Raw genomic sequence first — 11744 nt, 5'->3', positions numbered from 1 at the left:
AATAAAAACATTTAATTTATTGGATCCAAATGATAACACTTATAAACCAATAAGGCGCCATCAGACAGTTTAATTTTTTGAAAGGAACAAGATATCGGAATGATCCTGAAGTAACTGTCATATATATATATATACTTAATTAATTGCTTTGACAGTCCTTGCATCTTCCATGCCACGCCTATACATTTCAGGGATTTAATTGCACCCTGAGATATATACAGGACGTCATAATTGTTGATAGTTCTAAGCAGGAAGAATACAGAAATATGACATAATATAATCTTTAAATTTACTATCGGAAGAGCGATTATGAACAAATCGAAAAATTCTTCATGGTTCACAAACCAAATCCCTCTTTCAGAGATTAGACAACCCAATCTTAAATATTCTTCATGTCTTTTTCAATCTTTTGCACATGGCAAACCTTGCATAGAGACCTTTCATATGGGACGAACTCATTCTCTTTGACTTCACACAAAACTTGCACACAACAAGCCCCCTCTTCCTTCTTTCTCTCTTGTGCTCCTTATTCCTTTAGATTGCTTGGATGACCTTATATAGGTGTAGAAGGTCTCTTCCCCTTCCTTCATTTATAGAGGAAGGTGATTGGATTGGGAGAGGAAGGGGCACCTTCCTAACTCCAACAATAATACTCTAGCTAATGCACGAACAGTACAACACTCATGAACCTACAGAATCTCTCCAAAGCTAGCAGATATAGATAAGGTAACCTAGTTGCAACTCATAAGAAGCTGCTAGATACTTCTACAAGCCCTAATGGAGTATATTTGACTATTTGAGCTCTGAATCTGGAGGCTAGCTGATTTACAAAGTTGCAAGGTGGCTAGCCATTCCATGGCATCATATATATGATTGGTAACGTAACTGATGATCCGCAGAGCTCATTGACCACTGATTGGTAGGGTAGTTGAGTCCATTTATGTCGATGGAGGCAGTGTTCAGTCCCACCCATCTCTTCCCAGCTGCACCAATTAATGGCCTTAATGTTCATCTGCAGGACTTCCGGTAACAGTAAAGAATTTGCTGATGCTACTTCAATTCCAGTGGCGAGAAGTGAAATGATTGAAGTGTGGAAAGTAAGAGAGGCATCTCATTAAAGCTGATTGGTATGTATTCAAAGAATTTATACTGCTGGTCTTGTTCTGGTCCCGGTCTCTCGTGCTTTCACATGCAGTGATGTGAGACAGGGGAGGACAGATTCCCACAGTTTAATATTGGTGTCACGATTAATTACCCATTTGTTTTTGATTTTGCTTTAAGTGCTGCTTCGTCGATCGACCCATCAAATTAAAACACAGAATAATTATGCTGAAATCAATCTCAATATGTACAAGACAAGCATTATTATTCCAGGAAATTGAGTGAACAAGGACTTCGACTGTGTGCTGAGAATTAGCACACGGCCGGATTACGTACAGTGTTGATTGGACCATGGAACTAATTAAGATATTGCTTAATTATATATGCGAGATGCCGATCGACGAGGTGTATGATGATTTGATCGAGTGGATTATGTTACACCGACGTGTTCTTCTTCGCCGGGAAAATTGGCACCCCGAAACAGAGGGTGGAGGTGGGGGACCGGCTGCTGGAGAACTCCGCCGCCTCCTCGTCTTCGTCGGAGGGCCGCCTGCGGTGGTCGGAGCGCGACGAACAAGAGGAGGATGAGGAGGAGGAGGAGGATAGGGAGGAGGAAGGTGACATGGAGACTGCGCCGTCGCCGGTGGCAGCTTTCTTGAGAGCGAGGAGCTTGGGGAGGGACAAGAAGCTGTATTTGAAGCCGGGCTTGTTGTTGTTGGTCGACCTGGTCCTCGTCCTGCAGGGGCTGGAGGAGAAGTAGGAAGGTGGGGGAGTGAGCGGAGGGAGAGCGGCGGAGGAGGATGTGTGCTTGGGGGTGCCCGGACGAGATTCCCAGCGGAAAGGCACCGACCCGGCCGCGGCCACGCTGTAGTAGACCCGGAAGGAGGGGTTGGCCAGCGACGTCTCCTTGGAGAGCAGCCTTCCGTGGAACTTGCAGTCCTCCTGGCTTTGGAGGAGCGACGAGGATCCGCCGCCGGTGTTGCCGGAGACCATCTTCCGCTCCAGTGAACAACTAGCAGACGTGCATAAGACGGCCGCAGCAGTAGCGACTAGCCTCGTGTATTAAAGGAGGCAGCCTGGAGTAATTATAGAGATTCCAGGCAGCATGAGATGGAATTGTTGATAAAAAAATAAAAAAGGAAAAGTAAAAAAATAAATACAGAGAAAAATAAAACCGAATATAACTTTATGATTGGCGTTGTAATAAGTTTATTTATATAAGTTAGTCTAAATAATAATTGAAAGATTAAATATGACATATAATTTATAAGAATAGCAATGAATATAATAGATTTGGAAGTATTTTTTTTATTATTTGATTCATTTTAATATAAAATTTGTTTGAATAATAATGGAAAGATTAGATATGATATATAATTTATAATAATAGCAATAAATATAATAGATTTAGAAGTATATTATAACATTTATAATAATAGTAATAAATATAATAGTTTTGGAAGTATATTATTTTTACATTCATTTTAATATACAATTTGTCTAAATAATAATGTAAAGATTAGATATGGTATACAATTTATAAGAATAACAATAAATATAATAGATTTGGAAATATTATTTTTACTATTTCATTCATGTTGATCTTGATTATGATACGTGATGTCAAATATAATAAATCTCAATTGATTGAAATTAATTCGAGATTATTTTCTATTATAAATTAATTCGAGATCATTCCCTATTATATCAATTGTTAGGAATAACAGCATCATGCTTATTTTTTATTTATTTATACTAGTGACACGCGTACAGGTATAATAATACATTGAAATCACATTGACCCTTTATAATGAAATTATATTAATTAAAGTATTTTTGCATTAAAATACTAAAGTATAGTCATTAAGGTAAAGTACCTGATTTTTAAAAATCTGAATTATTTGGGTTTTTGAAAATCAGAATTATCGAGTGTCACCCTTACGGCTTCCCTATGAAAAAAATTAATTTAATTTAATATTATACTTATCTTAGTAAAAAAAACTAAGAAAATATATATTTTAACATTGTTGGCTTACGTTGATCATAGTGTTGTCAATTCTAATATGTGGGACTAAAGATAATTATATTTTTTTTATATAAAACAACCAGAAAAAATTAATGATGAGAAAAATTCATAATAATATGTCGCAGCCGAGTCTCGAACTCTAGATAACTGATTATTTCGATTGTGGAATTATTAATAAATCTTATACTTATTTTTAGTACGAATAGAAAAAAGGATATTAACGTAAATTTATTTTAGGCTTCACCAAAATTAGTTAGTAAAAAGAGAAAATTTTTAATAAAATAGTAAGATAAATAAATTTTATAGAATTGAAGATCAAATTTGTTCATGAACCTCCGGTTCATTTACATTTACAGTGCAAATGCCAACTTAATTGCTTAGAAGGAAGGGGCAAGTGAGCGACCAAGGTGGCTAAAGTCTTAGTCATGCCTAAAGTTCCCAAAATAATATATATAATCCCTGTGCATATATAGAACTGAAGAACTCCATCATGTAGTTGCATGCCGGAGAGAATAATTAAAGCACTCTTTAACATAATGAAGGCAATTACAGTTGTTGAGCCCACTTGATGATGGCCTGTGATTTCTTTAGCCAGGATAAGCTTTTGCTGGCCTTCTCATTAATTATTCCACCGCTTATTCAAGCACAGTGTAGTCCATCCGGTACGTGATTTACCTCTTCGATCCATCAGTAGTGTAAAGATGCACCGCAGTTCATAAATCATGAAAAGGAAATGGCAACTCTTTTGAAGTGCATTTGCATGAAAATATTCTTGGAATTTAATAAAATAAACAGTACTGCCCACCTAGAAATTAGCCAGCTTAAGGGAAACTAGCTTTAAGGTCATTGTTTTAAATGTTGTCGCTTCACTATAATACAATTCTAGTCTCGCAAATCTGGCTACTTTATCAATAAATCAAACAATTATTATTTGTCTTTTATCATAAATATTAGTCGAATTTTTTATGATAAAAATAAATAATAAGCCCTCTAAATTTTAGATTGTACTTTGCTAGAGCAACATTTTCAATAAAGGAAAAAGGATTTTCTTTTCTTTATGTACTATTTGGAAGAAGGTGAGAGAAGGATAAATACTGTTTGAAAAAAGTGAATTACAGATAGAAAAAAAATTAAGGAAGGGTAAATTTTAATCTCTCTTTGGTCCTAAAATAAAATGAAAGAATTTTTTACACTCTATTTTAGGTGTAAGGAATGATAAAAGGAATTAAAAGAAATTATATTTAATGTTATCCTTGTTTTATTATATTAATTCTAAAATTTATTATTTTAGATATTTTTATGTCACGATAAAAAATACTTGCATCGTCCGATTCGCACCGCCCAATGTTTATATTCTGTCGATGTCGACACCGACTTTGACGCTAATGCTGACTTCGACGCCAACATCGATGCCAACATCGACACCGACTTCGACGCTGACTTTGATGCCGACGTCGACTTCGATGCTGACGCCGACTTTATCAAATGAGCTACAATTACTTGAATGTGTAAATCTTAACCAATAAATATATATAAGATGTACTGAATTTTTGAACCCGTAATTCTTTAATAAAAGTGAGAATAATTTTATATATTTAATCTTTATTATCCTCACTTTCCTCCAAAATACGGTAACACATGTGTTGGGTTCAATCAAACTCCCATATTGGAAAAATTTTGTAAAGAGCATGGGGTTAAAAGGATGCATGATATCTCCATTGGTAAGGTATTTTGGAAGAGCTCAAGAGCAAAGTCATGAGGGCCTAGACCCAAAATGGATAATATCATGCCATTATGGAGATATGTGGACATCCTTTGGGCACAACAAATAGTATCAGAGTCATGGTCCAGACCAGATGCAATGTAGGCGACCTTGAATAAAGTTGAGAGTGGCCTGAGTAAGTCAGGATGACTAAATGCTCACGGGGAGGCTCGAAGTAGGTCAGGATGATCGGATGCTCGCGGATAGACCCGAAGCAGGTCAAGATTGACAGATGTTCGCGGGAAGGCCCTGACCATGAGAGTAATTGTGATTTTTCGTTTGAAGGGAGGATTGTTAGACTTCAATCAAAGTCTCACATTGAAAAAATTTGATGAAGATCAAGCGGTTAAAAAGATGCATAATATCTTCATTGACATGAAATCTTTTGGGAAGAGCCCAAGAGTCATTGTAGAGATATATGGATATCCTTTTGCACTACAACATGTTATATTAATTAACCTTCCCTCTCTCTCAAACAAAGAGAATATAAATATTTTACTCCCTTTTCCCTCCATTCCCATCCCTTCCACTTCCATTAATGAATCACTGACCCATAAACATAGGGTTAGAGATCCTAAATTTTAGATTGTGCTTGAAGGAAACGGGTTTGTTGTCCGCACCCCAGTGTTATGCTCATTAAAAATAGTTGACGATGATCAGTGCTATTTGATGTTATTATATGAATATGAATGAGAATATAAGCTCCTGCTCCATCATTAGCCATCTCTATTGGCTGCATGAACTCCAGGCAGATCAGAGTCGATCTAGGAGCTCGAGGCCGTTCTATGCAACAGATTATTTACGAAATTAAGGTTCTTCCCAATTCATGCCCCGCAGACATATGACTTCGTCTATGTACTGTAATAACAGTCGTAGTTACAAATTGAAGACCCACATTACGTTCGACAATGAATACTCTTTCAGTAATAGCTCGCACGAATTTAGAATCAAAAAACTAGTAAATTTGCTCTCCAAAAATCAATTAAAGAAACTCACTGATTCAATTTAATCTTAGGGTTCAAATTTAAGAATACGGTCCTTGGCTTTCACCCCAAAGCTATCACGGTGTTCTGATAGAGTTTCAGCATGCATACATCTGCATGTGAAGGAGACATCACGCGCGCAAGTCTTTGTTTGAGCTCCAAACTTGGCTTATGGGAGGAGAGCCGTCACTATTTACGCCAGCTCCAACTTCAGCTCTCATCAAAGGATCAGACTCATTATCTTTCCCCTGTAACATTTGGATAAATAATAATAAAAAAAAAAGTAAATTAATACATGTAGAACTTGCTGAAGATGTGCGTAGAACGAGTTTGAACGACACTGAGAGTATCATGACGTAAACACATTTAATTGGCAACTTGTTTCTTGAGGCAGTGATGCTGAGACAATATAGAAATAAATTTAGAAGTATGCACAAAGTTTAGGATTCTAAAATGTGGCAGAATCAATCAATGGTTGGAAATTTAAGAAAGATAAAATCTCCAACTGCTGCTGTTAGGTTACACCACAAAGTAGCGGACAACCCACAACATTAGGAAATTGGGCACACAATCGAATGAGTCAAGGGATGTAAGAAAGTTGCAGTCATACCTGCAACATCTGAGCAGTTGCTTCCCGAGCTTTTTGTTGACCTTCAGTTACACAAAAATAAGAATACAAAACCATCCCAATTATTGCAACAAAGATTCCGAAGATATTTCTCCAACTAAATGGATCATGAAGCAACACATAGCCAAAAGTCAAAACCAGGCAGGTTTTGAGATGCCCCAGAACTTGGTATGTCACTGGCGATGTCTTCCCAATTACAAGAAATGTACTGAAGTTGACGGAGACTGATATTAGGCAAGAAAACACGATGAAAACCTACCAAAAAAATGCAAGTGTAAGAAGGGAAATATGTAAATTCAAGGGACACAGTGCAAGCGTGCTTACAAGAACTTGAGTTGTGTAATTGAATGCAAACACATTCTGGTTAGTTAGGAGCCCATCAAGAAAAGGACCAGATACAAACAGAGTTAGTGATTGGTAAAGAGCAGACTGGTACAAAAGTTGGGTTGAAGAAACCTTAAACTTCTTCTGTATAGTGTTAGTCATCTGCAAAATAACTGGTTAAGGTATATAACAAGAATCATTAGTGTGAAGTATTTCATATAGAAAATAGAAGCCACTGATCCACAATCAAAGATATTAGGAACCATGTAGAACCACAATCCAAGCCATTTTCTTATCTTGTTCCTTGAAATAATACATCCTATTCCAAATATTGGTATGAATGGAAAAATATAGTGATACATGATCATAATTCCTTAGTAACGGTAGCTTAGCCAAAATTCTTATGAAACAATCAAATAGATAATTCCCAATGTTAAATTCAAGACAAATTGGGTTCCAAAGAACTTTCCAGGCTTGGAACTGTTAATAAATCTCTGTTGATAGTAAATGTTCTCAACCTCTAGTGTGCATTTATTGAATATAGTTTATCAGGCTGATTTTGTTATTTCACACCAGTTATTTTACAGGAAGATTTATGCCATTAAGAACAACACTGGATGTGCCAAGAATCACACATGATTACAGGAACAATTCATCAGAAAGAAGAAACTCAGAAAAGACTTCCAATTAGTGGTTTTATCAGTGATCATTGGTCATGTGAAAGTTTTATCAAAGTTATAACCTATTCAAATAGTTAGTGTGCCCAACAGCATGGACCCAATATTTACCAAAAGCTTGTTATAGGATGGGTATGAGGTCTAAAATCTAACACCTAAGTGCATTGTGCATCCAGAAAGGAATATAGTATCTGTTAAAGATGTTTATGCAATTTAATTAACAAAGGACAGCTTGCACTATAAGGATACAATTTGTGCAATACAAGTAGTAATAATTGCCAGGAGAGACAATATAGACCCAAGCAAGTTAAGCTGCAGATCTGTCACAGTTGCAATTCCAACACCCAATAGAAGAATGGAAAGTGAGAATTGAATACTTCGGCTGCAGTTTCAAAAATAAAAAAAAAAGGCAAATAAATTATATATTATCTTAGCAAATCATTATAGCAGAATGCACTGACAAGAAGTTCACCATTCATCAAAAAAGCATAATCAGTAGCTATTTAAGAAGATGATGTGATCTCTAATACAAGATAAATAAGAACAAGACAGATCATAAAACATCCACAGCATCTTTTTTGTATTAGATCATAAAACATCCACAGCATCTTTTTTGTATTAGATCATAAAACATCCACAGCATCTTTTTTGTATTTTAAAACAAACTCGCGACATATTAACTGACATAAATGACAGTTATTGCAATCACCATTCACTAATAATAATAACTTCTTTCCCTAATAAAGATCTGAATGTGATTTTGGAGTGTAATTTGCCTCTAGCATCAAAGTGGCTTACTGCAAATTTAACAGCTGAAATCACATTGTCATTTCAAGTAAATAACTGTGTAATTGATGACTTAAAAATATTATTTCCTATTCCAATTTACTTATCCATTAGTGTAAATTATTCTTCCAAGTCACAAAAACATTTCTATATAAAAAAATCAATTATTTGAAGTTCTCAACTAGGTCTTGTTGCAGCACAGAGATTCAAGCTTGTTAAGAAGAGTAAAGCTTCTACTCTGGATTACCAACCTGCTTTAAGCATTATATGGCAATAGGTAACTCAAATAATAACATGTCTAATATATTGTACAACTAAAGTTGCAATAATCACGGAATGTGTAAGCGGTTAGAAATTAGAGATATTGCTTCAGCATTGCAATTTAAAGAATTTAAAATCTGATCCAATAATTCTTCCCAAAATAATTTTCTCTGGCAGCATTGCAAATGGGCATACTAAAACAGATTTTTAAAATGTACTATTGAAGTGTTGTTATCTTGACTCTCCTTATCATTTATACTCCTATGACTTCAGGATAAGAATGATCTTTGAACATTGTGTCAATTTGATGATTAATTTGTTAGAACAAAATGTAGGGTACTGTGTTGAATGGCAATGATCATATCATACCTGAACTTCTTTGCAAAAAAGGCCGTCTCTAAGAAGACAGTACAAGGAATGATTGCCAGTTTTGTCATCTGTAGAGGAAGACACATTATTCAAATCACCATAGAAAAACCTTTCAAACTACTACAACTCTTTGAAACAGAAAATAGTACAAGAATGAAAAAAGAAGAAGAAAAATAAACATATCTAAAATCTGCGTACCAAATATGGGAGCAGCTTAGTTCATATTAATAGAAAAGAGAAAAGATCTCACAGTTAAGAGTAAAAAAAAGTGTAGTTTAAAGACAATCAAATCTTCATATTACAACTAGAGAGAAAACTTAGTCCAACTTTAGGAAACAATCAAACAACTCAATTGTCTACTAAGAACAACATTTGAAAATATTAATGTACTCAAAAGTCATAAAATAATCCCAATACATAAGTATTTACATCTATGATTTCTTTTCATTTACTATTAGGATTGCTTACTCTGCAGTCAAAATGTGGTAATAGCTTATTCTAACCTCAATAGCAAAGCCGTCTGAATATACCAAATCTAACACTCTATTTGATGCAACAAAAACAACAACGGATCAAAAATTAGTATTTATTTTGTTTTGAGTGGTAAGTCGTACTACATAGATTTCCTTCAGAAGTATTAACACATGGAAAATAACTAATCAAGTATCACAGCTTATAGAAGATGCATATACTTGAAATTGAAACATTAACATTTGCATAAAATTTACTGAAAATTTTATGTAGGTTAATCACTAACAAGATAATAGTTCCAATAACTACTAAAAAAAGGATTAAAGTAACAGTAATAAATTTCCAGTTTAGGTAGTGATCTAAGATGCATTCAGACATCACTACAATATCATTAGTATATACTTGTTGGCAGAAAATCAATACTCTCTTAAATACCGAGCATTATACCTGATAAAAACCAACAGAGTTGAAACCTAGACTCAGATTTAATAATCCAATCGAGATTCCATTCAGCACTCCAAACCCCATCACAACTTTTCGGTCAAAAGGTTTGTGCTCAAATAGCTTCATGCATAGTGCCACATGAAGAGAACAGAAGGTAACCAGTAGATGCCAGCTTGTCAACGTTGTAGCTGAGTATAATAGATAATACAAGCTGTTAATCATCATTCCTATTAGCAATTTTCAAAAGACGATATGCAAAAAAAGTCTAGATAAAGTAGCCAATACTTACCTTGGTTGTTCCTGAATCCATTAGTTAGTAGTTACTCATCTAATTGACAGCGTATAAGGTGGATTTTTCTTTTATATTTTACACATGATGCTAGGATCTAAAAAAAGCACTGCTGCATTAACTGATCATATAAAGTACAGTTACACTTCCAGCACAGAACATACTGATTCCCATCTTTTCCACTAAAAAGTGGTGGGAAAACATATTTTCTGCCCTCCAGGTCATCTCAGATGCGTGAGGGAAGGAAAGATGTAAATGGTTGCACATTTTACTTCAGATACGGGAATTTTCACCACAAAAGTTCTTTCTGTCTTCCAATGATCATGTTTTTTTTTTTGAAAAATTCTGCTACTTTTATAATGCAGTGAGCCTTTTGGTCATAAGAAGACAGAGAATCTATTAGATGCTCAAATTCAATAAAAAAAAAATATATCATCAAATTAGTCTAAAATATTTGCTTAATCTTGTAAAAAAGTCTCTCCTAAGAATGTTGAATACAAGATTCAAGAAAGTGGCGGTAGAAAATGATTGGACGGATAATCGCTCAAAACAATAAAGGAACCAGATGCACTCAATCACTGTAAGACCAAACCTACCGTCATGTCACACGCTACTCCACGAACAGCCGATCAAGACAAAATTTCCAGATCCATATACCAATCCAATTATGTCAGGAAATACTCAATGACAGCAGAAAATTAGCACAGAATAGAAAATGCAAGAAACAAGCTATCAGATCCCATACCAAATTGAAACCCAAGGGAGCTCATCAACGCCTTGTTGCAGATCACTATCGACACCGACGACACCACCGATAGGCTCAGCGCTCCGACGGTTCCCAACTGGAACCCCGCGCCCTCACCCATCTCCAATCCAATCAAGACTCACTCTCACTTCGTCGATCTACCACCTCCAACAACACAAACAACCCAGAAACCCGAAGTATCAGACTTCCAACGCGCGCACCGTCAAATAACCAGCCTCGCTCGTCCCAAAACTAAATATCGCAGCGAAAAGTAAACCAGATCGAGAGGCCGAATCCCAGAGCTGAGGCTTTCAGATCTGGTGGCAGAGCAGACGAAGCAGAGCATTAAAACCTCTGACCGGGATTTCTCCCGATCCCAGAAAGAGGAAGCGGCAAGCGAAAGCAACCAGCGAGATTCTCCTTGTGCCCTCTCAATTCCGCACCGAAATGTGTCGCCTCTCCCCCCGGCTTAAAATGCGAAACCTTTAAGACCGAACACAGACTGCCCGACGGAGACGATTTGATTATATTCACCACCAAACGGAGAGAGTGGAACCCACTAAAGCGGCTCACATCATTGGACGCCAAAGCCAAAGAGGGCCCCGTGTGTCTACTTGGTGTACCCACCGAGTGCACCAAACGGTAGGTGAGACACTTAAACCGGCGAACGGGTAAATGTTATATCGCAGAAAAGGTAATTATATAAGATAAGTCGAGGTTAGAGTGGTAGAAATTTTAAATGGATAACTGCCTTTTCCTTTGGAATTTATTGTGTTAATTATGATATCACATGATCCAATTTACCTTATCTTTTGCACCATCTATATCATATTGGTCTTGCGATCAATTTTTAACACATCGGACAAAATGATTTATCT

At 36.0% G+C, this 11744-nt stretch overlaps 2 protein-coding genes across 2 annotated transcripts; both read right to left on the bottom strand.

Moving 5' to 3' along the window:
- Nucleotides 1-1341: 1341 nt before the first annotated feature.
- LOC121967892 lies at nt 1342-2154 on the bottom strand. Its single transcript, XM_042518404.1, has one exon. It carries the CDS (start codon nt 2092-2094, stop codon nt 1537-1539), a length of 558 nt encoding a protein of 185 aa, XP_042374338.1. The 5' UTR covers nt 2095-2154; the 3' UTR covers nt 1342-1536.
- Nucleotides 2155-5687: 3533 nt separating this feature from the next.
- On the bottom strand, nt 5688-11363 carry LOC121967891 (UDP-xylose transporter 3-like). Its single transcript, XM_042518403.1, has 7 exons — nt 10867-11363; nt 9836-10020; nt 8918-8985; nt 7751-7883; nt 6825-6986; nt 6483-6755; nt 5688-6120 (listed from the first exon to the last, which is right to left on the bottom strand). Exons 1-7 carry the CDS (start codon nt 10985-10987, stop codon nt 6004-6006), a joined length of 1059 nt encoding a protein of 352 aa, XP_042374337.1. The 5' UTR covers nt 10988-11363; the 3' UTR covers nt 5688-6003.
- Between the last annotated feature and the right edge of the window lie 381 nt (nt 11364-11744).

This window comes from Zingiber officinale, chromosome 3B (assembly GCF_018446385.1).
Source record: "Zingiber officinale cultivar Zhangliang chromosome 3B, Zo_v1.1, whole genome shotgun sequence".
In the NCBI taxonomy this organism is placed as follows: domain Eukaryota; kingdom Viridiplantae; phylum Streptophyta; class Magnoliopsida; order Zingiberales; family Zingiberaceae; genus Zingiber; species Zingiber officinale.
Note: the sequence above shows the minus strand (reverse complement) of the source record. Positions and strands in the feature narration are given on the sequence as shown.